The sequence below is a fragment of the Ambystoma mexicanum genome, chromosome 4q, assembly GCF_040938575.1.
Source record: "Ambystoma mexicanum isolate Mex_15411 chromosome 4q, UKY_AmexF1_1, whole genome shotgun sequence".
Classification (NCBI taxonomy): Eukaryota; Metazoa; Chordata; class Amphibia; order Caudata; family Ambystomatidae; genus Ambystoma; species Ambystoma mexicanum.
The window spans coordinates 1,106,038,667-1,106,066,323 of record NC_090928.1 but is presented as its reverse complement, the minus strand read 5'-3'; the positions used below and the strand labels follow the sequence as shown (position 1 = coordinate 1,106,066,323).

General features: G+C 44.0%; 1 protein-coding gene across 1 annotated transcript in view; it reads left to right on the top strand.

Annotated features, from left to right (window-relative positions):
* The window catches only part of LOC138468215 (xanthine dehydrogenase/oxidase-like), a 551,126-nt gene that overhangs the window by 211,340 nt on the left and 312,129 nt on the right, over positions 1-27,657 (top strand). Inside the window, exons 8-9 of the mRNA XM_069608675.1 lie at positions 5,724-5,810; positions 18,950-19,091. Coding sequence (XP_069464776.1) covers positions 5,724-5,810; positions 18,950-19,091 — 229 coding nt within the window. The remainder of the gene's footprint in view (positions 1-5,723; positions 5,811-18,949; positions 19,092-27,657) is intronic.

The window sequence follows — 27,657 nt, the reverse complement described above, 5'->3', positions numbered from 1 at the left end:
AAAGAGAGATGAACTGGATTCAGCAGTTAACAGATTGAATGCTTTGGAACGAGACACACTCATGGCGAGTGGTCCTAAGACTAAAAGGGAACTTAAAACGCCAGTTTTTGTGTCCAAATTTTAGTGCAAAGCAACAAAATTCAAAACACTATCAAAAAACATTGGAGCATCTTCAAAAATGACATAAGAGTTCAAAACTTGTTTGATGAATTACCAGTCTTTGCCTGCCAAAGGAGCAGGAATCTACATGATGAATCAGTTAACACAAGACCACCTATTATAGCAGCCATCAAACAATGAACTGGCACTTACCCGTGCTTACATTGTACTAATTGTAGTTTTGTACTGAAGGGAAACGTCATACATCATCCCCGTACCAGTAACAAAATTAATCTGAAAACTTATGGAACTTGTGATAATGCCAACATCATTTACGGTATCAAATGCCCTTGTGATAAATACTGCGTAGGACAGTCTACAAGAAGTGCCAAAACTCGCTGGAATGAGCACCGTTCCTGTATTCGTAACAATAACATGAATTCAGCAGTAGGCCACCATTGGGTCAAAGGAGGCCACAATCTCACACAAATAAGATTCCTCATTTTGGAAGTTTTGACTAAGATCAACACACATGAACATTTGGGTCTGCGACTGAACAAAAGAGAAACATTTTGGATTGATTAATTGGACAGTTTGTTTCCAAATGGCCTCAACAAAGAGATAAACTTCCATTGTTTTATTTGAACACCAAGTTTAGCATTTTTGGATCACAGTTCAACCGACTAGGGGTTTCACATCTGACCATGTCTTGTAACTTTTGTGCCAGTTTCATTTGAATACCATGTTTAGCATTTTGTGATTTGAGTTTACCCTACCAAGGGAGCATCTTGCCATTATTTGTAACTAATATGCCAGTTTAAAAGGTTTTCATACTTCTACTGACTCTCATATGTATGTGTAATTTCATTACATTGAAGATACCATTGCCTTTCTGGTTTAGTAGCACAGACATGTTTCCCGGACGAAGGTCTGAGACCCAAGGTGCCGCCATCGGCATCACCTCTTTTGTTCTGTGAAAGCTACATACGCATTTAAATACACTTACACAATATTATTAGGGATATGTTTCATCTCTAGGTACAGTATTTAATAATATTATACACATTATTTCTGTTTATTTCCATCTTTAGTTTTTTTGCATTGGTAAATATTTTTTAGTATTTTTTCTATGTCTATTTTTTATTTTTCATCTAATTCGTTCTTTTATTTTGGACAATGTTTTTTATTTGCTTATCTTTACATAGATTTCATTATTGCACCATTCATATTATGTTTTTCAATATATTCAGGCCACCGCTACACATGCGTACATTACGCACTGTGAATTCATTTTGATTCTCTCCATGAGCAGCGTTGCTTGGCAACGTACGCGCAAGGGAGCCTCCTTGCTCCCAGCAAGTACCAGTCATAACATTGAGCACTCTCCGCGCCGCGCGGCGAGTTTAGAAAAGTAGATCCGTTGCCTACCAATGGTCTAGCACGGAAGCCTTTGGCTCCTCACACGCACCCCGCCTAGGCAGAGCGAATGGCAGGCTATTGCCGCAACCACTCTCAGGTAAGCCATTTAGAGCAGCCCTTCCTTCGTATGGCACTGTTAACATTATGCACATTCTGAACTGGACATTTCTGCCCTACAGATGTTGCTTAGTTGCTAAGTGACTAGGACTCCAAGTGGAAGGATTGTCATGTTTTTGATTGCTTCAAACACTCAGGACCTCCCCTGTTCGGTACAGGTCACAAAGCATTCAGGTAACCCTGATCCCCGTATTTCTCTTATCACATGAATCACATTTTGTCTATCCCGCTAATTGATATTTTGTCTTTACTTTTTGAACACGACCACAACTACAACATGAAACAATTGGCGATTGGTATGTTATGATGACTTTTGCATGTCATACTTACGTTTGCACTAATGATATTGTTACTCACAAATTGCATGTTTATGCATTAGTTTTATTTTCTGATAACAGACACAACATTTGACTTGCCCTGATGAAGGAGATTTTCTCTGAAATGCATTGGCATTCTTAGTCAATTATTTGGATGCTGTGACATTTTGCTTCCTCACTAATAAACTATAAGTGACCTGCTTTTCTTGAATAAATTGATTTTTATATATAAATTCGTTCTTATGAACAGTGTTACTTGTGATGATTTAATACAAACTCATTTAAGTTGGATATCTACAAAAATGAAAATTTAGGATTTCACATTTAGTGATTCTGGAATTATTTGGATATTACATACACAGATTGGGACCAAAAGGAGAGCGTCTGCGTGGCTCGGCTTACTACCTAACCCTCTGCTCTGTGTGTTTTTAGAGGTAGGGTGTCTCCAAACACTTTGCAGCCTTCTCCCATCAAGATGATTTATGAAAGTGTAAACTCATCTAATTTCATTTGACTCTTTAAAAACACATTACGAGTTTATAACCCCGGTGGTGACCACTTATTTCTTGTTTGCATCGTATTCGACCTTGAGACTAAGCCATTTCCATATGGGTTTCCGTAAAGGACATTCTACGAACCTGAATGGTTTAGTGGTAAGGGCATTGCAGCACTCTGCTGGGGGAAATTTCAATGGTTGTACATATCTGACCTCAATCGATCTTTTGATGGCCTTTGATAAAGTCTAAAGGAATAGACGTTGGAGTAAATTAGTTGCCAGGTGGGCTTTTGAAACTCTGGATGGGTCTTTACGAGGACTCTGGCATTTGTGTGAGGTTAAATAAGGAAGGTGTCCTATCCGAGCAAATTCAAACATTTGTGGGTCTGAGGCAGGGATGCACTTTGGCACCCTGCCTCTTTAACCTATATGTTTCTGACACAGTGAAGTACTTGGCCTGGACAGGCTTGATTGCTCCCAAGATTGGATCACTAAGAGTGGAATGGTTGTCTTATGTCGACGACTTCCTTCTATTTGATAATTTCCACGTTGGCCATCTAAATGTTGCCAATCTGCTAAAGATAATGGACTTGTAATCAATCCTAGTAAGACCAGGATTTTAGCAATTTCTTAGGGATAAAAGCATAAATCTAAAGTCTGGTCATTGGAAAATAAGGCAATAGGGACGATTGGTTCCCTGGTTTGCTTGTGCTTCCAGATAAGTGCTCTGCCAGGGTTAAAAAAACATTAGAGAGAGCCTTCTAAATGAAGGGAAGATGCTAATTAACCAAGCACTAAAAGCAGATAGGAAATATGGGTGCTTTTTGATTGAACCTGTCTACATTTTTTTGAAGGAAAGATCGTACCTAAACTGATGTATATATGGTTTGGAATTGGTCGACGAGTCAATTTTTAAGGTATTGGATAACATTGAGGCCAAATTATGGCGTAAAATTCTGAAAGTCCCAAATGCCATACCACTGACAGGGATTAGATTTGAATTGGGGAGAATCTCACTGGGGGCACGGGTGCAATGGCGGTTGCTCTCAGTATTTTCTAAATTGATTGCACCGATGACAAACTCCTTATATGAGGACTTGGGTGCACAATTGCTGGTTACGAAGGATCAGCGCAACAACAGTGATGTTCTCCTATTGCTGGGAGTGAGGTGTGCCGGTATTTTAACAAATCTGGCGATGGACATGGACACTTTATTGGCTAATCCGGAGAAAGTTAGGAAAGCTCTCTATGATCAAGATTGGGTAAGCACCACTGATTTATTCCATTTTCATCCTTCTCTGTAGGATTTGGTAAATGAACATAAAAGGCATGGAGAAGCATTGTTTATTTTGTCTCAATTTATAAATCATTACTATAGAACGATTCTCTTGAGATTACGCTGGAACCTACTTTTAACGAAAGAGATTTTATTCAGGAGACATATTATTACTGAGCAAGAGACTGGCTGTAGGTTTTGTAATGAAGCCTCCATGGAAACCTCACGATATTTGTTATTAGAATGTGTGATATTGAATAAGTGTAAAAAAGAAATGTATTTTAAAATTGTGTGATCGGAGTAATGCAATAGGTTTAGTAAATTGTCACTATTACTGTATGAATATAAACTCTGTATCAGAGGGATTTGCTGTCGCCAGTTTTATCAAGACTAGGGGCCTCATTACGAGGTGGGCGGTAAGCGATTACCGGCACCGGTAAGGGCACTGGTGCCGGTAATCCCTTACCGCCTTACTACGAGTTCCCTTTGCGGGTCCTTCCTTAGCACCTGGTTTTACCAGGCATTAAGGGCGGGACCCGCAAAGGGAATCTAGAGCTTATAAGCGTACCGCAATTTGCGGTACCGTTATTAGCGCCTTCCCCATTCCCATTGAGCCCTATGGCACAGAAGCTTTTATGAACTGTCATCATTTGTTGCTACATTTAAGCATTCTGGGACTTTTTTTAACACTAGATCTGCAGAATGTTCATGCCATTTAGTTCGTGCCTTGTGCTTGCACGTTGTATGGCTGTGTTTTTCTTTTTTATGTAAACCTTTATGGCGTAGAAGCCTAAATATAGTATCACTGACTGAAAATAGTAGCAAGCAGTGGTTAGTTAACATGTTTATTTTTTTACCCCAATAATTGGTCAGCCAGCTTTTCTTTGTAGTTTCCTAAATGTTGGTTCCACATCAAACTATGAAGAAGGGACGATATAGTACTGCGAATTTATTTAAGAAATAATCTCCCATTCCCCCAGCTGTACTTGATTGTAACAGCCAGGGTCTGAATTAATAGTCCTGAGCACAGTGAGGGTCTTTAACGCGGGTCCTTTGCAGCCTATTGTCCTGCATAACGTATTTAAGGGGTGATTATTCTTATTGACACCCCACGTTTGTTAAGTATTGCCCATATGTCAGTAGGTCACGCAATTGTTGTTTTTGGTAGAATTGTCGAATTTAGAAGCACATATAAGCAATAATGGAACATTTATCTGAAGCTAAGCAACATATATAATATTTGTCATACATGTAATGATTTGTTATTTATATAGCGCCGTAAGCCAAAGCGCTTTAGAGAGAACATATTCACACATATTTATCATCCCCACCGAAGTTGGTACTCTTTATCAACCTCTGAAGGATGAAAGGCTGAGATGGCCTTGCCGGGATGCGACCTGCAGATCACACGTAGATCGCAGCAGGGAACGCTCAACCCGCTGAGCTATCTTACCGGCTATAAATGTAGCATGCACGCTTAGCAGAGGAACACACATTACACTGGTGCCTTCCAGAATGTGCTGGCACACCATAGACATGGATACAATTCCAATGATCCAATAAATGGAACTAAGAGTGGTATTTACTAATGATAACATTTTTAATGAAAAGTAACAGATCTTGCTTGAAGCTGCTTCTGACAGGCTACTCCCGGCCCCAATGCATGACATCACTGGTCCGCCATCGACATCTTTTGTGTTGCAAGAAACTAGTGCAAATCAGGGCCGTTTCCTGCAAACCTGGCCATGCCCTGTGTAACGTGAAGGCCGGTAATGGCTACAGGCCTGAGGATGGCCCAGGTAAACCTGCCTCAGGACATGGCCTGTGGCCACTCCAGGCAGGGCCAGGCTCTGGTCGAAGAGGCCATGATTTTCATGCAACATCATGTTCATATTATTATCGCTGGACACATCAATGAAATACAGTGAATGCAATGGAGATTTCTAGTGGCTCAAAGAAAGACAGTTAACACTTCCCAACCCGTGATTTGTATTCACAGCTCGATGCTTCGCCTGCTCTGTTTAATTCCGTGGAATTCCAGCCTTTCGACCCAACGCAGGAGCCCATCTTCCCACCGGAGTTATTAGTAAGTGCTCTGTGATGTCAGTCATGTTTTCCCTCCTTGCTATGAGCTATAATGTGATATGCAAAAACAGATTAATCGTTTTTAAAATTGTTATTATTAATTATTATTATTGTTGTTATTCATTTCATCATTCAAAGTTGAGTAGAACTTTGGGCACCAAGTTATCTTTGCAAGCAGAAAGGAAACATTTGACTAGTTATTCATGAAATTCCAGACTTTATCAATCAAATAGATAGTATTTTGCATTTCCTTGTCCAATCAGAAACATTAAGCATTCAATATCTCATTTTCCATGCTGTGTGCTCTTGTGGCAGCGATTGTGGACAAGGAAGGACATACTGTCACTATACAGTTTAGAGGGTATGTTTTTAGTCAAGTAAAACCAATGATCATCCAAAATGATTTCTATGCTTTTACAGAACGAATAGGCAATCATTATTAAAAGCCCGCTCACCTGAGTGCTAGGCCATAAAGATGAAATGCACAAAAGTGAAACGCAACGTGCTTGCTCTCATATATGTATAACTAGGGTGAAAATACACAAGGCCTGACTCAAATATTTGCACGACAGTAAACGAGGAAATGCTCGTGAGCATCTCAGATGTTCTGCTTATAACTTCTTCCTGAATCACACAGCCTAAAGTTGGAGCAGATCTGGAGATACCAGGAGCATCTTTGAGATGTAGATCTGGAGATGCCAGGAGAATCTTTGAGATGTAGATCTTGAGGTGCCAGGAGCATCTTTGAGATGTAGATCTGAAGGTGCCAGGAGCATCTTTGAGATGTAGATCTGGAGATGCCAGGAGCATCTTTGAGATGTACATCTTGAGGTGCCAGGAGCATCTTTGAGATGTAGATCTGGAGATGCCAGGATCATCTTTGAGATGTAGATCTTGAGGTGCCAGGAGCATCTTTGAGATGTAAATCTGGAGATGCCAGGAGCATGATGATGATGATGACTTTATAAAGCGCTTGTTCGCCAAAGGCATTTTGGCGCTGATACAGAGGCTACCACCAATGATACCATTTTAAAAACCGGGACACTTTATTGAAAGAGGTTGGTCTTCAGCTGCCTCCGGAAGAGGAGATGATCGGGAGACCCCTGAAGGGAAAATGGAACTGGGTTGGAATGAGAGCTAGAACCCTGAGCAGGATCCTGAGTTTAAAGTGGCCAGACTTACAGACTGTTGCAACTTGCATATCCAGTGATAGGGAAGAGGAGACTTTCACCCCGAGATGTTTTACTACCAACGATGGGCTGGGGAAAACCCCAAAAGAACTATGCCAAAAAGAGGGAGACCAAAGTGCAGAAGCAGAGGAGGGACCCACCACAAAGATCTCGGTCTTGTCCCCATTCAGCTTAAGCCAGTTGTGGCCCATCCACCTCCCCATGTCCTCAAGGCAACTCCTCAGCTGACAGGCAGGATCCAGCTGCGTCTGATCAAGTTGCCCCATGATTTGCGCATCATCAGCGTAGGAGTAGCACCTCTGGCAGTGGGAGTGGATGACTTAACCAACCCATGGATGTACACATTAAACAGAGTTGGTGACAGAGCAGAACCCTGAAGGACCCCACAGGACCGAGACACAGGAACTGAATGAAAGGGTGTGAGAGATAGGTCTGAATGCGTCCCTTAAGAAAAGAGGAGAGACAAGAAAGCACCTGTCCAGTGATGCCTGCTTCCGCAAGCTGGGACAACAGGGTGTGATAATTAACTGTGTTGAAAGCAGCCGATAAATCTAGCAATACCAGTGCTTCCAACCCGCCCTGATCCGAGATACGAGCCATATCATCAACCACTAAGACCAGCATGCTTTCGGTACCCCGCCTTGGACGGAAAACAGATTGAAAGGAGTTGTAGAAAGAAGAGTTTTCCAGAAAAGAACCCAACAGAGGTGACACCAGAGATTCCAAGTGTTTCATCAAGAGAGGAAGGAGTGAAATAGAACACAAGTTTGACGGACAGGATGGATCTAATGAGGGCAGCAGTGTCACCAGAGCATACTTCAGGTGAGTAGGAATAGTCCCTGATTAGCATGAGTGATTAATTGCCTGGGTTAGGAATGGAGCAATCTCCAGCAAGATCTCCTTCAAAGTAGTTAAGGGGATGGGATCTAATGCAGAAGCAGACTTTAGCGCAAGAGCGGCTTTACTGATGTCTTCGACCGTAAAGAGTGGGAACAGGGCCCACTTTTCCCTGGGGTGGGGGGACATGTCAGTGACAGGTGCCACACTTGTACCCAATGCTGAGAGAGAGATGGCATCCGAAACTGTAGTAATTCTATCTATAAAATACTTAGAAAGAGAGTCACATAACTCCTGGGATGATGTGACATCTGGATTCACAGCTGCCGGGGAGGACAGCGACCGTACCAGCTCAAACAATTCCTTGGGCTGGTTGAGGGCTGCCTCCACTTTTCCAGAATAAAATGTACTTTCTGCAGCCACCATAGCTTTATGGAGGGCAAGCGTCACCCACCGTAACAACATACGGTCTGGCTTGCTATGGCCATTTCTCCATTTCCGTTCTGCCTGTCGCTTTTCCGGACGTAGATAGTTCAGTGTAACATCAAAGCAAGGTTCAGAGGGCTGAACTCGCTGCCTAACCCATTTAATAGGGGCAAGGAGGTCAGCCGTAATATTAAAAATTCCTGAAAGAGTTACCAAATTTAATTCAGAGGTGCCAAGACATCCCTTTACTATCTCTTGGCTAACTAACACAGTGTCAACAGATCTCCAACAGCTCTTGAATACTGATGGCCTGTCACCCACGGGCAGCAGGACTTGTGTTTTAAGGATAAAAGGAAGAATAAAGTGATCAGTCCAGTCGAGAAGAAAAGTCGGACAAACCGCCCAAAGATGGGGAAGCAAAAATCAGGTCGAGGGCGTTGCCACGGCAGTGCATAGGTCCAGCTACAAGCTGAGATCGATCCAAATCTTCCATCCCAAGCATAAAATGAGATGTCGAATGATTGGCAACGCAGTTCACGTTTAGGTTAAAGTCCCTGACAATAACCACATTTTTGTACTGCAGCCTAAAATCGGCCACTAAACTTGTGAAGGTATCAGAGAAAGCGACATCATACGAGGGAGGAGAGTAGGCAACCAGTACATGATAGGAGAAGTTGGGCGTGACCTGTACAAGGACAAACAGAGCCTCCATTTTGGTCTCATGGTCACACTGGACCATGCTCACCAAAAGATGAGATTTATAAAGCAAGGCAACCCCTAAACCCATATGGGCAGAAGGGCGATCAAGCCGAAGAACACAGTCATTGGGAGGGAGTGCATGTACAAGAGCAGGGCCTGACCACGTAACCATGTTTCCAGGTAACAAGCTAGGTCCATGCCGTGGTCCCTTAGCAAATCATAGCATGCCTGGGAGTGAGCGAACAGTGACCTTGTGTTCAACAGAATGCACATGAGGCTGTCCAAAGAGGCTGCACAGTCTCCCGCGGCTTGGCCTTTAAAAACCCTACTGGCTACCCTGTGTCTCTGGGGGCAAGATCAATAAGTTGAACTTGTGATAATAAAAGGCTCAGGCCTTATGCACCAGAGTATCACCCCCCCCACAGCACTCCCCCAGCACAGACGTGCAAGGAGATCGCCCGCTGCGCTTGACCGTTGCGTATCCGTCCGGTAGGAGATATATGCCTACACATGTAATGTACCTAGCCTCACTCTGCCCACTGCTCATAGAGAGCAAAGACAGACCACAAAAGCGTGTCTTGTCCCAGGGGAGGTGTAACCAGGAAGCCAGGCAACTTCCAGGCCGAGTAGCGGTGTAGATCTGAAGATGGCAAGAACATCTTTGAGATGTAGATCTTGAGGTGCCAGGAGTATCTTTGAGATGTAGATCTGGAGATGCCTATAATGGACCCACCTGGATCTGACCTTTTACTGAAGACACGTAGAGGAAACTGCTTTTTTTTCACAGAGATTCACGAAAATGTTATGATGGTTGGTCATTTAATTGTCAAACAGAGCACATGAAATGGCTTGCGCTTTTATTGCCGATTGTGTTTAGAATGACGGCACTGACATTTTGCAGGCGTAGAGCGAGGTTTTACGAGGTGATTGGCAGGGAGAAGTATTAGGGGGTGTAAGATCTGGTTTGGTTAAAGTTGAAATCTCTAAGTACAACATTGTGGGTGGAGGGAGCATAAATGCGAGTATGTGGTTGAGGAGGAGGCAGAGAAAGCCATCCTCAAATAATTGGACATGTGGCCTGCAGCAAATTGCTGTAAAGGAGGACATATTTGAGAATTGAAAGGAGAACATGTGATGTGCAACAAATTCACATGGATTGCTGCACTCCAATATAATATTTGTTTAATTCTAGTGCTCGACAGCCTCCTGGACTTGGAACTAGGTAACTATTCGAAACAATGAGTCAATAGTCTCTTCTTTGCTCTCTCTGCACTCAGAAGGCCATGTGCTGCACACTCTTGGCAATTAGGGGTAATTTGTATTTGTATTGTATATACTGTAATTCACGTAGCACATTCACGAAAAGCGCAGCACTAACAGATTAACGTCACATTATAACATGTAAAATGGCCAAAAACTACAATTTAGGAATAACATTATACCAAGAAGAAGAAGAAGGAGAAAAAAGAAAATACTCTTGAACAATTCCAAAGGAGACGGAGCAATTTGAATGTCAGGCGCTAGAAGAGAAAAAGCAGGAAAAGGTGGATTGAACACAATGTGGGTGCGGGGGGAGGGATGAGATAAGCTGAGAAGCTGCATGAAGAGGTTGAGATAGAGTATATAAAGAGGTGTGAGATAAAAGATAAGGAGGAGGCGAAAGCCTAAAGAGTGAAATGTAAGCCAATGTAGAGAAGCAAGTAAAGAAGATACAGAGGATCAAGGTGATAGGCGTCTGTCAGCTACGGCCCGGTGTGAATTGAAAGCCCCAGGCCGCATGTGGAGTGTGGCCTGGGTGAAGTAAACGCCATGCCCAGGGCCACGTGTGTGGTGTGACCCCACCATGATAGCGTGGCCTGGGAGGCAACAGCCCGCCCGGCGACCAGTCCGAGCATGCTTGAATAACAACAAAGCCCTGGGCCACATGGCGGCCCAGGTGAAGAAAATGCCCCAGTCCGGGGCCGTGTGGTGCAGCGATCTGAACTGGGGCATGGCCTGAGGGTTTCAGTACACCCGGGGGCCAGTCCGGTCGGACCTGAAGAGATGAATTTCTCAGGCCACACAGCATGCAGTGGCCCGGGTGAAGGTGTTGGCAACGTGGCTGTGTGGGAAAGTCCACCCGCCTTGGGGTCACACAGGCAGGTGGTGAAGTGAGAAGAAGACACCAACAACACCAGCGATTTGTTTGGGCCGCAAGCACCACTGATACAAGATAGGGAGAGCGACAAGAGCAGTTCTTACCTGGAGCCCTGGCCAGGACAGCGTATGCGTCCGGGGCTCAACGCGGAGTGTGCGACGGCTAGGTGCTGGCATCACCCAGGTTGGTGGACCTGGGCAGAGTCAACGAGGACTTCCCCACCTGCTTCAATCACAACACTGCTATGGAGGAAATGAATATAAGGGCTCCCAAAGTCCGGGAACTATTCTAGCATCAAGGTGTGCACCACCATGGAGGAAAATTAAGCGCTTAAAGCTCTGTATAAAGAAAGCACCGTCATGGAGGAAATTGACATGGCTGCCAAAAGCCCCAAAAGCCCCACGGGGGGAGGTTATTGCGGGAATGTCTTTGTGTGGTGGTCTGCCCAAGTCTCTCACCTCTGCCCGGCAAGCCTTCCCCCAGGAGTTGAGCTACCACGTAATCTCGTTGGGCTTGCTCAAGTCCACCTCTTGGGCCGATGCCAGGGGATGCAGGCCCTTATTTCCAGAGGGGGGAAGACGTGCAGTGACACGCTGCTTGAAGGACCCCTCCCCTCCGAAGAATATATTCCTGTGTCTCCAGGCGTGGGGTTCTAGTGCTGAATCGAGGGAGGGGAGAGCTCAAGTAGCGCTGGTGTGGTATAAACCCCCGGGGGCTCCAGGCTGTACTGTACTCCCCCAGTAGGTGGTAACCCAACAAGGCTTCTTGCAGGGTTTATCCTGTGGCCACTTCAGGCACTAGCCTGTGCGAGAAGCCCCTTTACTACTCCAGGCACTTACAGTCGGATTTAGCAAATTAAGGCGGGTGAGGGGCTGGTATGAAAGGACCTCGCTCTCACACACCCCCCAGAGCGGGATCACCATGGGGATGTCCCTCTCACGCCAGCAGATCACCCACCTTCCTGTCCAGCCTCGCTCACGGCCAATCTTCTGGTGGGCCCCAAATCCGTAGCTGGTTGCTGCTCGTCGTTACTCCGATGCCAATCCCCCAACCCGGTCACGGGCTCCAATCAGCCTCCCACGTCAAGAGTGGGGTGAGTCCCATCAAGCTGCCAGGCTTCTGCTATGTGGCACTCAAAGATTTCTCTCCTTTCACTTTTTCTCCTCCTTCCCTTTTTCTCTTAACTGTCCCCTCTCCTTATTTCACCCTAAATTGCACTGTCACTCCCTGGGGGGTAGCCGGGTGACGCCTTGACTCCACTGCCTTGGGCTGGCCTCACGCCACACTGAGGCAGCGCGGCTCTCCCCACCTCTCCTGCTCCACTCGGGCTATTGGGGATGACTGGGGATCGTTCCGTTGCTACTCGAGGACTCTCGCTCCCAGCGGGCCACCTCCTCCCTCACCCCGTGGCTCCTGCGATTCGCCAGTGTCTGACTCAGGCCGGCCGAGGGTAGCGTACGATCACGTGTTGGCCGCTTCTCACCGAGCCTCTGAGAATCCCTGTGCCCGGGTGCTCCCTGCCTAGAAATCCTGGGTGGATCAGGGGCTGGGCTTGCTGCGGCTCCTGTGCATCGGGCCGTACTTCATTTCACTCTGACTTTCAAGATTCTGAATTGCACCCCTGCGAAGCCCAAAGAACGTTAAGGGGCTGGCTCTGGGGGGTCTAGTCCCCAACAGGCCTGGGGGGAGAGGAGCAGCACAGAGAGGTTACCACATCTCTGTGCGCCCTGGTGGCCCCAAATAATGTATTTTAAATATTTTGTGTTTATTACACTATATTTTTGGTATTATATCTGAATATGTTTTTATTATTGTACAAGGACTCATTGTACTCAGTTTATTCACCCTGTGAGGATGATGGCCCGGATGTTTACGGTTTGGCCGTGGCAGAATTCTTCACCGCCAAATTTACTGTGGTCAATTTTGCAACAAAGACAATTTTGCCATGGCCAAATCTGGGAAAACTGAAACCGCCCACACCCTCCAATACACCCCCTACTTACCTTTTTGGTGTCTGCTTTTCTTCTGACCCTGCAGCGTCAGTTCCATCCCTCCTACGTGGGTCGGATCCGCTGCCGCAGGGTCCGCTTTTCTTCTTTTTTGTTGTCCCCTGCTGCCCCCAAAGGCTATCACTACCAAACATGGGTAGAGGGGGGCACTCCCGCAACCCCCGTTCCCCATGTTTGGTAGTGATTACCCACTCTGATAGTTTTGAATCGATCAAATGGTACTGGCCGAATTCGGCCAGATGTACCATACGATCGATTGAAAACGATCAGATTGGGTAATACCGATGGTGCTGCTGAGTGTTATGTTGTTATGTCTAGAGTTGTCCTTCCTTCCTTTCCTTTCCCATCCTGCACTCACAACAAATAATACAAATGTGCATTTTTATATAGCGCTACGAACCCGCAGGCATCTGAGCGCTGCTTATTATTATCCACAGTGTGTGCTGCTCATTTATCGATCTCAGAAGGATGAAAGGCTGAGTTTGTCACTGCAGGAATTTGAACCTGCGTCGTTAGGCTCTGCACGAATGTCAAAGCGAGTGCTATACTCGCTGGGCTATCTGACCGGATTCTGACTTGTTCTCATGAATGAACATTCCTTCCTTAACTGAAGGTTCAACAGTGAAGTTTGGAGGATGAGAAGATGTTGTATGGGTGGTTGAGCCTTCAGGTAAGGAAGGAATACTCAGTGATAAGAACGAGTGCAGGATGGGAAAGGAAAGAAAGGAAAGACAACTCTAGACATAACACAGAGCCTCCATACTTGCGTCCTCCAGGATGATAACAAATGTTTATGGGGAGCACTTAACTTGCTGAGCTACCTGACAGACTATAGTTCATGCAGCAACAATACAAGTGAAGGGAATAAAGAAGAAATTAATCTGGGCCAAGAAAGAACAAATGCCATTCTCTAGGTGCCAATACTCTAATGAAAATATCCCTTTCCTTGAGTCATAGGGTCCCTGACACCTGCATTGGATGGGAGTGGGAATGCTCACTGTCATGGGTGGGACTGCCATTGGTGATGCTATTTCTTTAGGTTCTAGTGGAATCAAAGTGATGGAAGCCTAGCGTCTTGCACTTTTTCAGCACAGATCCGTATGGCTGTCAAGAGAAAGTCGATTTAGATCTCAGAGAGATCTCAAGCAGGTCGATGCAGACCAGGGCCTTTTCCCTTGTAGATAATGACATCTATGCTACAGCATGGGGCAGGAGTTCTTCACACCTGGGTGCACGCGTTGGAGGTCTTCATTTTGGTTGCATTGTGCTCCAAGAGAAAGCCAACCATGAGGCTTCGGAGTTACAAAGGAGGAGAAACAAGACTACACTTTCAGGGCAAATTTTCAGAAGGTGTTCTGAGCACAAATACACTCTTGAGCTTGTGTAAGTGCACAACCCTCTGGTAAGGGCTCCGTAGCCATCTATCTTAAGGGTTCACAGTGTTCCACCCAACTGATAGAGCAGACCCTCTAACTTGGTCGGTTGTATACGAATTGTTCGAACCACAATTGTTTGAATTACAATTGACCGAATTGTGAAGGTCAATTGTTACATATATGCGGGAGAACCCCCCACAACCTCCAATGGTCTTTTTATATATATATATATTTATATATATATAGAACCAAACCAAAATGTATATATATATATGCGGCCTATTGTGCAAAGGTCAATTCTGACCTTTGACTTTCGGTCAATTCGGGGGCATTCGAACAATTGTGTTCGAACAATTTGGGTAAAACCACTTTGTCGCTATGGCAGAGAAGTCAGGCTTCACGCAAGAGTGGTAAGAAGATGGTGGGTAGATACAGTTAGCCTCTCGATAGACACGCCAAGAGAGTACACTACACAGATATACTGAGAAAAAAGATCACATATAGATAAAATAAGTACTTGAGTTGTAATACAGTAGAACAGTACATGTATAAAAACAGCAAAGGGGGTCTGAGCAGACCGTTCCTGCCAAAGCTATGGATTATATATGATGCTAAACTCAGTAATTTGTAATAAAAAATGGAGCGAAAGGGTCGACCTCTAGACACAAGCAATACACATTTCGGAGACATATCCAAGGTCTGCAGGTTCCACACAGGGATAGTGACAGTAATCCCCCAACCTTTAATACTTTTTGGAGTCGCCAATGCACTGGCAATGCCAGCAGTTTGGGCTTTTGTGTAGGCAAGGGGGAGGCACTTGCAAGGCACTGAAATGGTGGTATTACCTGGCTATTGGTGGTAGCAGGTGCAACATGGTATAAGTACCTGGCATCTAATATGCAAATGCTTAATACTTATACACCAGCAACAACTGTGGTTTTAACAGGACTTCAGTAAAGGACACATATATTGCTTATGAATTAAGAGGCTGAAGGCCATATATAGATCTATAGGTTTAGATATATTAATTACACCAGTAACACATTTACAACTCAATTTAAGTCATTCACTCTCAGAAGACTGATTTGAAAAAACACTGGCAGGCACTTCGAGTGCAGAGTCTGATGTTAAGACTTGATAAAGCGAGCTGAAAGAGTTCCCATGAGGAGGTGTTTTGCGCGGGGAGGGGCAGGTGCTGGGTGGGAATGGCCATAGGGATTAGCATGGCCATGCAGTTAATAGGTGGACAAATAATCAAACAGCACCTCGAAGCATTGTGCCCCCCCATATGTCATTTCTCCCTATCTGTACTCTAACACAATAGTTTCACCCTATAGGTGCAACTGCCACCTTATAGCCCAAGCTAATCAATCCTAGAGATAGAGAAGGAGTTCTCAATTCACTATAGGAACCAAAGGTTCACCCAAAAATCAGTATAGGCTTAGACGCACAGTTTTCAGACCTCGGATCTCATTAAACACCTGGAAGCATATTATACACAAGTAACCACATTTATACATGGTATTCTTGTACATTTCAGTAGGCAGTGGTATAATGCATCAATTTGAAATTCTGTAGAAAATCATGAATACCAGCTACAAATCTACCTCTTAGAAGTAAACTCCAGGGACCCAAGGGGGGGGGGGGGTCAGGACAAATGTCACTGTTCAGGTCAATACCTTCAACCTTTAGGAGTTTACAGATGGAGTAACGATCCCCATAGGAAATAACAAACAAATCCAATAGGCAAAACTGCGGTTACAGGATAAAGTCAGGGGAGTCTGTGTTGTACCCCAGAGTTGGGAGGAAGGAAAAAAAGCAGAATTCAGGCCAATGTTAACCAATGGTGAACTATGGTAGAAGGGGGCCAGCAGAAACCCACGACAGTGGACCAAGGGGACCCCTGGAGGTAAGTATCTCAAATGACCCAGAGCCCAGTGGTAATTATTCACAATGGCAGTTTCCAAACACATGGTTTCAGAATGACAAAACAACTGGATGAGTCAGGCTCTTACTTCTCATGACGATTTACAGGATCTGGTCACACAGGTCTTGAACCCCAGACCAACGACACCCCAAACAGACTATGAGAACAAGGACTGGCCCTCCAAACAACATCACCAGTGGCCCCAGGAAGATGGAAGATGTGGGCCAATGGGATCTGGATTACTGGATTATTAGGCGGTGGAGACGGGGTTGCCAGTTAGCAGAAAATAGCTCCAAGATGGGGAGAACAACCGAGGAGACCCAGGAGAGTGCAGACAAACATCAGCAGTGGGGTAGTAGTGCCCAACACCCTTCTTGATGATGGCAGCTTCCTACCCGGGCTGTAACATTTCCCAGAGATGGTTCCAGCATGACATTCCGAGCCTACCCGGAGAGGAGGACAGGGGGAGGACAAGGACAGCCCAGGAAGGATATCCAACATCTTTGAAGTGCACTCTCCCTCAAATACATTTGCTCTCATGAACAGCTTCCTGTTAGTTCTCTGGCCTTTGGAAGAAGCTGGTTCCCAATTGCAGTCATAACCAGGAAAGCTGTGGCTTCTTCGCATTGGCTGGAAATGAAGGAAATGCAGCATCAAGGTTTGTGGGTGGGGCTTCAGGTCTGGGCTGGGAATGTGGCCTGTGCTAGCGCTGGAGGTGGTCATTTATCCTGGTGACACGCCATGCCTCTTACACCACCTGCTTCCTCCTCTTTACCTCGTGCAGTAATGGGACTATTGCCACGCGGCCGCCGGGAACAAGCAAGAGCTTCGCCGGCCTCTTGAGGGAGAGTGTGTACTTTCCTTTGTGCCTGACGAAATTAACAGAGACTTTCCAATATTTATGATTTCAGTAATTGCCTCCCGAAGTTTAATTTACAATATTAAGAAGAACATTTCTTTATTCATAGATAATCATTTGAGCCATACACACCTGAAGAAGAGTAAACCCTTGAAACACGCAGTGTCAGCAGACCTTTCAGCACAACCCCCTTTGGGTTCAGGACCATCTTTGAAAGCATTTCTGCTCAAGTTGGAATCAAATCAATCTGTGAAATCATTTTATACTGTTGGTCTTTACTTTATGTACACAAGATATATTATGTGACTACAACGTAACTTGTCAGAGTTTGAAATTATTTGTAAATACATGCAATGGGCAACATATGAACTATATATGTATTAAAGTGATATATGATTGAATATATTCTACAACTTACAATTCGTGATGAATCTTGAGAGTGTTTATTATTGAATACATGTATCATCATTTGTTTAATACCTCTATTATTTACTACTCCATATGATGAAACGTTTCATTGTCTCTCTTGAATATGTGCTTTTCATTTCATTGAGGGAATGTGTTCTTTTCCCCACTATGGTGTGCACTGCCGTTTGTCTGATGCTTTTTGAGACAGCATAGAATCCAGTTTAGTTACAATGTATTCTTTCCCTTTAGCCAGGGCTAGATTTAGCAGTTGCACCTTAAATCCTCAATTAAAACACATTCAATTGATTTATTTCTGAATCTTCCAACAAATGATATTGCGCGTCCCTCCACCTTTCGGTTCTCAGAGACTTCCCATGGCCACACGGACATCTCTTCCTGGCACTCTGACATGGAGTGTTGCTTCAGAGGAATGAAGGCGACCCTCACTCCTGCACATACTCATTCATGTTGGGGAATTTCATTGAGGGAGTGCGCTTATCTCCCCATCTCACTTTCCTTTGCATGTGCCTCTCCATGGCAGAAACTGACAGTGAAGACTACTCGTCCAAGCCACTACCTGATGTTCATAAAGCACCATTTGTTCCAGGCAGCCCATGGCTCCCAATTGCCTACAATATCACACTATTCACATGAATATACTGAGTCTTGGTGACTTCAAAACACCATTGCTCTCTTGTTGTGTGTGACTATCAGGCCTATTGTTGGTAGGAGTTCTAGTTGGCAGCCAATTCACTCCACTGCCAATTCTATCTGCAAATGATTTTTACAAATTCATCTTTAGGACTGCCATTGCCATGGTGATACGAGCGCGCAAATGATCACCCAGTACGTATATAGTTGAGTACTAACTTGTGCCTGCTTGCACATAACAGAAGGAAACAACTGGTGATTCTAAAACATACCTCAGTATTATTCAATGTATGATCCACTATTCAAGCGTTCCACTAGTCGCAACAATTACTTTCCCGTTACATAGATCCCAGCATTGGGCTCTTAACATACTGTGCTTTCGTGTCCACTAACTACACGTATATGCAAGCATGCACTTTACATTAAAGTAGGAAAGTAATTTATGTGGTACAATGAATGATCACTGGGTTTAATAATTGCACAGGATTTCTTGCAATATATGATGAATGTCCTTGCTTGTACATCTAACAACATTACATGTGCATTTGTAATGATTGTGTGCCTTTAGGCAAAGCTTGTTTCGACACAATGATAATATAAACAAATCTGTTGTTCTCTTAGCTTCAGAAAAATATGCAAAGGAAGCTGCTGTCTTTCAGAGGGGAGCGTGTCACTTGGATCCAGCCATCAAGCCTCCATGAACTACTGGTCCTCAAATCACAGTACCCCGAGGCCAAGCTGGTGGTGGGAAATACAGAAGTGGGTAAGGGACAGAAAGCAGAAAATTCAACTCTACATTCACCCTTAGTTATTTTGGTTTGTTTACCCTTTGTAATTTCATGTAAAATGCTCAATTGTAGGTTGGAAGATAGCGTAATTATCATCAACATTTGAAATACCAGCCGATACATGATGCGCGCTTTGACCTGATACGAGACCCATTGTCCAGGCGAGTGACCTGGATCGGTCTCTTTTCTTCCCATCACTGATATACCTACAGAGAAACTAATTGCACCTCTCCTCTCTCTCCACTTTGTGGCGCTAGACAGAAAACATGTTGTCCATGTATAACGTTTTGGTCGAGTGCATGGTAACGTTTGAGGATCCGTTACCAATTATTTATGCTTCTGTGGGATCCATGTGTATGGCGTTGGTTGTGAAGTGGATTGGGCACATGTCCCCGAATAAAGAGAAATCATGAGTGTTGGGTTCAAATATAACCTTTTCCAATACTATTTTTAGTTGGCCTTGTGTTTTGGAACTAAAACATAAATACTCAAGGCAGAATGGGCTTGAAGCTTATGTATTCCTGGAGCAGAACTAAGTCTTCTGGCTTAGTTGTTCCAGGGGTTTTGTCCAGGGGTTTGGATAATCTAGCCAGGGAGCAAATATCATCCTGAATTGTTTGACATCCAGCGTTACTTTTGTTTTTGACAAAATACAAACAAGTTGCTAATAAGTCCCAGTTGCCACAGAGTTCTAAATTGCCAGTAAACGTTGTAAACCTGAAGATATTACCTACTTACTCTTGTGAGGAAGTCCTAAACACCACTCTCATCTGAGATGTTCGATCAGGCTGTTAATCAATATCCTTCCGAGGAGTAGTTGCTGTCACCTAAATCCCCCACCAAATTCAAAGCATCTTCTTTTCAACGCATTGAGAGGAAGGAACCAAAGGAAAATGATCTTTGGTATGAAGGCACTTGAACTAAATTCACTATGTTAGAGGAAAGAAGAGTCTATATCATGTACCGAACCTCTGAAAGCAATTTTCCAGAATCCTCTGAAATGAGGCATACAACAACTGCGAAAGGTGAGCCTAAGAGCAATGAATATATGGATACATTCTATACTCTAGAAGAAAGATGAACCAACACTACAAAACCAAACCATTTCACTAGATTTGTAGAATCCCCTTCTAAGAAACGAGAATCAACGACCTCCAAACCCAACTCCTTCACATCTGTTTGTTTGGAGCGTATATTCTCTTAAGAAAACCAGAGTCCTTTAAAACAGAGAGACAGTTCTACAACTTCTTCACGAAATCCCCTTTCTACGTTTGATTTCTTCTCTAGATATAAAAGAAGAGGAATTTATCAGAAACAAGAGAGTGGAAGTGGTTGCTCTGTATTTAAGCTCAAGACTAACCACCACTCTCTTGCTAGAAGAGGCCCCGTCATTCCACAATTGGGCTTCGATATCTAATCCTACGACAGCCAACAAACAGCTGATATGGGGACAAATCTGCACACAACTTGTTTCCAAATCTTTTGAGATGGGGTAATGATGTTTGCATTTCATTATCTAATGAGTCCATCCCTGGAGCACTGTTCTCTAATAACTGCAGCTCTCCACAAACCATTTTATGACTCCCTTGGCAGAAATTGAGAAAATGCTCCATTGGCTCACCATTCGATCTCACTGATCTCATGGAACACTACTGGATATTCACATCTTTTAAACAGAATCCCTGTGACATGTTCTTTCTCTACAAATCTTGGTTGCAATAAAAGCCCCTGCTGGATGGATTCTCTGCTTCTAAGGGTATCAAGAAACGACCATTTGGAGGTCTCCTGATAACTGTTCATAACACCTTAATTTGCTCAAGCAAAGTCTGGGACTCTATAACCGCCGAGAATTTCAAAATATCTCGTAAAAATCCCAATATGGTAATGTGTTCCAGCTTGCTTCTTTTTAACGTTTATAGAAATCCTTTATGTTTTACGGAAGCCAACTTTTTCAAAGCGCTAGCTCATGATGTTGACTCTTGGTATTTGTCACAGTGTGGTGATATTGTGGTGATGGGAGATTAGAAAGTCGATTTTAAATATCTGTCAAAATGTAGTGGCCACACAATGTTTTATTCTTCCTTCAGCATCCTAGAGTCTGCAAATATAATACAAGAAAATGTTACAAATTTAGAGGTGAATAATCAGAGAACTCGACTAGGATTATGTTGAAATGTAATAACACAATTGCGACTCATTTTAACATTGACGTCTTACTGAAACGGGAAATATCTAGATTTTCTAAAAAATTGGTATTCTGTTCCCAATCTTTCATAAAAGAGAACAGTCGACCCTTCTCTTTTGCTCATAATAAAACACACAGATGATAAAATATTTGAAAAGAAAAGGGAACTAAAATATAACCTGAGACCACTGAGGAAAAACAATACTTTACAATCCATAATTGCTCAAAAGGCCCCTAAACAGAAATAAAAAATGTGCTTTAACTACACAAGGCAGCACTCTAGCAAAGAGATGCAGAACATATGCTTGCGGCATTGAACCCAACCAATATTCTGGCCATTAGTGTATCCAACACCTCATCACTTGATGTCCAGGTAAATTCTGTCTCTGAAAGTACTTGGAAGACAAATGTCACCTTTATTTTTGTTTCTTCCTCTGTGGCAAATCATGGTCTGACTTTCAATTACTCAGCAGATTCCCTGCTACTCGAGGGCATTTTACAAATAATTATAAGGGCAAAGCCTTTCCGTGCTCGGGGACCTGATGGAATACCTATCACTGTTATGAAAGCGGACCCTGTCTTATGTTCCAAAACTCTGTTTGCTTTATTCTCGTCCATCATACAATCTCAATCATATCCTAAAGCATGGAAAACGTCCATTATTATACCAATTTTTAAGAAGGATAAACAGAGAACTCACGCTAACCTACGGGCCCATTGCCTTTTAGATAGCATGAGTAAAATCTTTTCAGCCATGATCTTAGACAATTTGAATAATTGGAACAAAAGGGACAGAGCTGGTGATCAGTATCAATCAGGGTTCAGACCGGGAATGGACACCTCTCTGAAAACCTTTTATCTTGTCACTCCTCTACCAGCAGGCTTGTTCTGCTAAACAGACCAACTGTTTGGAAATGTAGTTAGATCTAAACTGTGGAACAAAACTTTATCCCTGCGATGTCCGCCGTCCATAGTGAATACTCTGATTGAGCTTCATCAAAATACTGAACGTTTTGGACTCATTCAGAGCCCTGTTGGAACCCACTAGAACCAACAGAAGGTTGTTCTAGAGCTGCGTATTTGCACCAACCCTTTTCAATCTTTACGTAGCTGACTTGGAAAGGGCTTTAAGTGTATGCAATTCCTAGCCCCCGAAACTGGGTCCTTTTCTTATCCACCACACGCGGATGAGGTGGTTATATTATTCATTTTGTTGCTTCCCCCTGTGCCATCTGTGCTCCTGTGTCCCATTTCAGCACTTCCCCCGGTCTCCTTCCCACCCCACTCCTGCCCAACCCACTTGCTATTGGTGCTTCCAGGCAGGAAACAAGTGTTCAGATGAGCACTAATGGGCTGTCCCTCCTTTTGAGAATGGGCCCCGCGCTTCAGCCTGCAGGCATGAGGAGATCCAAAAGTTAGTGCTCCCAAACACCCTGCCTGGCTTTTTTCATTTTTCTGCTTCCCCCTAGCGCCATCCATGTTCCTCTGTCTCCTTTCCCCTTAGCTCTTCCTTCCGCCTCTATGACCCCGATGCAAGCACATAAACCAACAGAGAGGCTTTCACCAATGTGAAGCAATACTGGGACACCACAGGGAGCCCTTTGCTGCTGTAAATGCAACTCAAGCACAAAACAAAACAAATATAGAAAGGCCTACACCGCGGTGAAGCAGAGTTCTACACAGCACTGCACGCTCGGACCATACCAACCTAAAAGAAACCCAGTAAGCATAGAAATGTAACTTGAAATAACCTACCCAAGACGCCACAGACACACCCCTGGAAAACAACAATCATACATCACAAACTAAAATGGAAAATGTGAAAGCGAGGAAATATAACCGGTCATTAGGAAGCTGCCGACCCAAGAGGTCACGCGCTCCTGGGATACCTACATCACAAACTCAACCCAAGCATACTCCTGACCACATACTCCTGACATGATTCAATACAAGAGAGACAAAGAAGGAAGAAAGGAAAACAGAAACAGGAGGGAAACCACAATCCTACAGGACATAGCCGACACACCAGAATTCACAACACCTAGGAACCCCATCGGGACACCACTAAATGGACTAAGGATACCGACCACGAAAAGAGAAAACACAGAATATTTCTCACATATACAGCTCTAACTAAATGGATAACAGACAATTGGAAAATAACCCACAAGCAAGAACCCAATCAAACCTGGATCCCATTGGGATGCCAAACAAAACACTCCAAAATGCAAAACACAGCAACTTAGAAAACACCTTTGAAAAAGCCCCAATAAACATCAGGGGCAAAGTCGAATCCATAACCATTAATACACCTGTCAGTATGGTCAGGCTCACCTGAGTCTTCCAGCATGATGCCTTGAGTGTAGATGATCCCTGATGTGTCTTCTGTCAGGTACAGGCATCGTGAAAATAGGCACGAGACTCTCTCGACACCACCCTGCCCGATTAGTGGTATTCCCATGTGAGGTGGGGTCCCGAGTAGAAAACGGGAGAAAACCCTTCCAACAGGAAGGAAAAAACCTGAGTACCGAAAATGGTCCCGGGGAGCTGTAGTAGATCATGGCAACCAGAAGACAGATAATAGTGCAATTCCAGAAATAGAGGTCCGGGTCAGGTAACAAATAACCCATAGATTTAACAGGTGCAATTCAGAGGCAAGGTTCAGCAGAAGGCAAGGGAAATATGAAGGTAGTATAGGAAACGAAGGAGGTAACTTGAAAAGAACTGGAATTCCGGGAATAAGAAACAGGCATAATGAAGATAGAGAGTTGTTAATTACTCTAAGGGGGAAGGACAAGGAGTAATCCATAGGACTGGGCAAGGCAGGGCAAAACTACATACTAAGCATTGAGACACCAAGATCTGTTCATCGCGTCCTGTGTTTACAAAGCAGCAAGCGGAGACGGAGCCCGAACCTGACATGGAAATACTAGAGCAGGCTGGACGCAATAGTGTGGAAGCGCAATCCGCCATCTCTGGAGTAAAAATTGTACCTGAGAGACATAGATGCATTCACCATGACAGCATGCCTCCTCCGAAAACTGACAGCACCTGGTTTACCGGGCTGTAGACGATAAAACGTTAGACAAGAATGGGCGCATGTACATAAGAAGCCAACAGGCGTCCTGCTTTATTCATGGTTTAGAACCATTATTAACATTTCGAAGCAGTCTATTTTTATACTTTTATGCAGTTGATTTTTTAAATGTCTGAAATCAAATTGAAGCTTAAGCTGCATCTGTATAATTGGAAAGTCCAAATAACTTTAAATCATGTTCTGTTCATTGTTAAAGGGTACAACATGGAAACTTCATGGAATATACACAATGAATAAACTGAATGCCATCAGAATGCAGCTGAATTCTTTATATTCACATTTTTGGTGTTATATTGAACATTATTTGATTTGCTTTCTGAACTTGGGAGCTAAGAATTTAAATGGATCATTTTGGGAAAAAAAGAAGAAAAAAAAGAAGCAAGTGCTCAAGTTCGCTCTCTGCACGGATAGCCTTTCCAGTCCACCAAGTACTGTTAGCGTCCCCACTGGTAGCAGTAATCGCAGATCCAGTACACTTCGAATTCCAAATGTTGATCTACTGTAATAAGAGGTGGGGGAACGCTACGAGTACGGTTTCAAAAGGGAAACATGGAATACTGGATGGATACTTTTCCAGGTAAGAGGAAGATGGAGACACAAGGCAACAGGATTTATCCTCTTGGAGATAGAAAATTGTCCATAGTAACAAGGAGACAATTTGGTGGGATGGAGTGTCGAGGGAGGTATTTGGAAGAGAGCCATACCTTATCTACAATGCCAAGCAAAAGGCTGGCTTTCCGTTTCTTATCAGCAAAGCATTTATTTTCCTCCCTGGCCAGTTCCAGGGGTTCTTTGGCCTTCCTATGCACAGAGATCGAATCTGCCATCTATTTATCCACTGACGCTACACTAGACTGTTCACGTAGCACTGTGGGGAATGCGGTAGAGTGAAAACCATAAGAACTATTGAAGGGACTGGTTCTTAGAGATGAATGGATGGTGTTGCTGTACGCAAACTCAGCCACTGGTATTAAAGATACCCAATCAGCATCCACCTGTAGAAAAACAACAAAGGTATTGTCCAAGTGTTTGGTATAACCTATCAGTGATTCCATTGCTTTGCGGACGATAGCCTGATGATAATGCCCTTTTTATGCCTAGGAGCCTGCAGAGTTGTGTCCAGAATTTGGGAATATATTGACTTCCCCAATCAGAAATAATTGAAGAAGGAAGCCCATGTAGTCGGAAAACATCTGTAAGAAATCCTGTTGCCATCTCAGCTGCCGTCGGCAAATTGGATAATGGAGTGAAGTGGGCCATCCTGGTAAAGGTATCAGTTGTGACCATGATGGTGGCGCATCGTCTGGTGGGCTGTAGATCAAAAATTAAATATGTGGTTTTGATCTACCAGGGCCTGGAAGGATGAGTTGGTTGATGCAGGACACTAAGAGGTTTGTCTTTTTGTATTTTGTTTTGAGCACATGCCACGCAAGACTTGACGTAATCACGAACCGACTGAACCATTCCAGGCCACCAAAACTGTTTCTGCAGGGTCTGTAGGGTAGCTGATGTACCTTTATGACCAACAGGTAAGGAATAATGACACATTTGCAGTGCTGAATTTCGGGAGGAGATTGAAGGAAGAAAGAGACAATCATTCTTGAACAAGTAGCATTCCTTCTTAATCAATCACCAAAGGTTAGTAAGGGCAATTGTAGCCATTCCTAAGAATACTGGGTATCTTGTCCTACTTGTCGCAGAACATTTTCCACTTGACTCAAAAACACTCTTTTCTGAAAACTAGTGGGAAATGAAACAGGAGTTACCAATTGATGATCTGGCCTTCTGGATAAAGCATCTGTAAGGACGTTCTGAGATCCGTCAGTCAAATGGAATTGAAACTGTGCAAAGAAATAAGCCTAGCGGTTTGTCAGCTGTTGCAACACTCCATTGATCGCAAGACCTGTAAATTACGATGAATAGACCTTATTTGTACAGGATATACTGAGCCCAACAGAGGATGTCTCCAGTCAAGAAATGCTTGTCGTATGGCTAGTAATTATTTTTCTAGCACAGAATAATGCCTTTCAGCATCAGAAAGAGTTCTTGTAAGGTAGGCTAAAGGGTGTACTTCACCGTTCCCTTGGGACTGTTTTAGTGTGGCTTTTATTGCAGCCTCTGAGGCATCAGCCTCCACAATGAAAAGCCTGGAGGTGTCTGGTTGTCATAGTACATAAAAAGGGAACATCTTTCTTTAGGAGATGAGTGATGGGAAACAATGTCTAAGAATCCAGGAATAAATAACCTGTAAAAGTTTGCCAGGCCTAAAAATGACTGAATCTGTTTTTACTAACGTAGGTGAAGGCCAAGTTGTAATTGCCGAGATCTTACAGATGATCCATAGATATACCAGTTTGAGTGGTCTTGATGTTCTTCGGCCGTGCTGGAGTAGATAAGGATGTCATAAAAATACACTATTACATATTGGAATAACATATCTGAAAAACCTGCTCCATAAAGCGCTGAAAAACAGTGGGTGCATTCATCAGGCCAAATGGCACATCTAAATATTCATAGTTGTCCATGTATGACCTCCAATATATCTGCTATCAGTGGTAAGGGATATTTGTCTTTTTCTGTGACTTGAACCTCTGTGGTTTCTTTTTTCGGGACAAAAAATAAGGATGCGCCAGTTGGAGACTTAGAGGTGGTGAAAGAATGGGGGAAGCGGTGAAGGGACAGCAGGAGGTGGAGAAAGAATGGAGGAAGTGGTGAGAGAACTGCAGGAGGCAGAGAAGGAATAGAGGAAGTGGTGAGAGGGCAGGAGGAAACAATGTAAGAATGTGAGAAGGCAGTGAAAGAATGGAGGAAGCAGGAAGGGGACAGGAAGAGGCGTTGAAAGAATGGAGGAAGCAGTGAGGGGACAGGAGGGGGAGGTGAAATAATGGAGGAAGTGATGAGGGGACAGGAGGAGGTGGAGAAAGAATGGAGGAAGCAGTGAGGAGACAGCAGGAGGCAGAGAAAGAATGGAGGAAGTGGTGAGAGGACAGGAGGAGGCGGTGAAAGAATGGGGGAAGCAGTGAGGGGTCAGGAGGAGGTGGTGAAAGAATGGAGGAAGCGGTGAGGGGTCAGGAGGAGGTGGTGAAAGAATGGAGGAAGCGGTGAGGGGTCAGAAGGAGGTGGTGAAAAAATGGAGGAAGCGGTGAGGGGTCAGGAGGAGGTGGTGAAAGAATGGAGGAAGCGGTGAGGGGTCAGAAGGAGGTGGTGAAATAATGGAGGAAGTGATGAGGGGACAGGAGGAGGTGGAGAAAGAATGGAG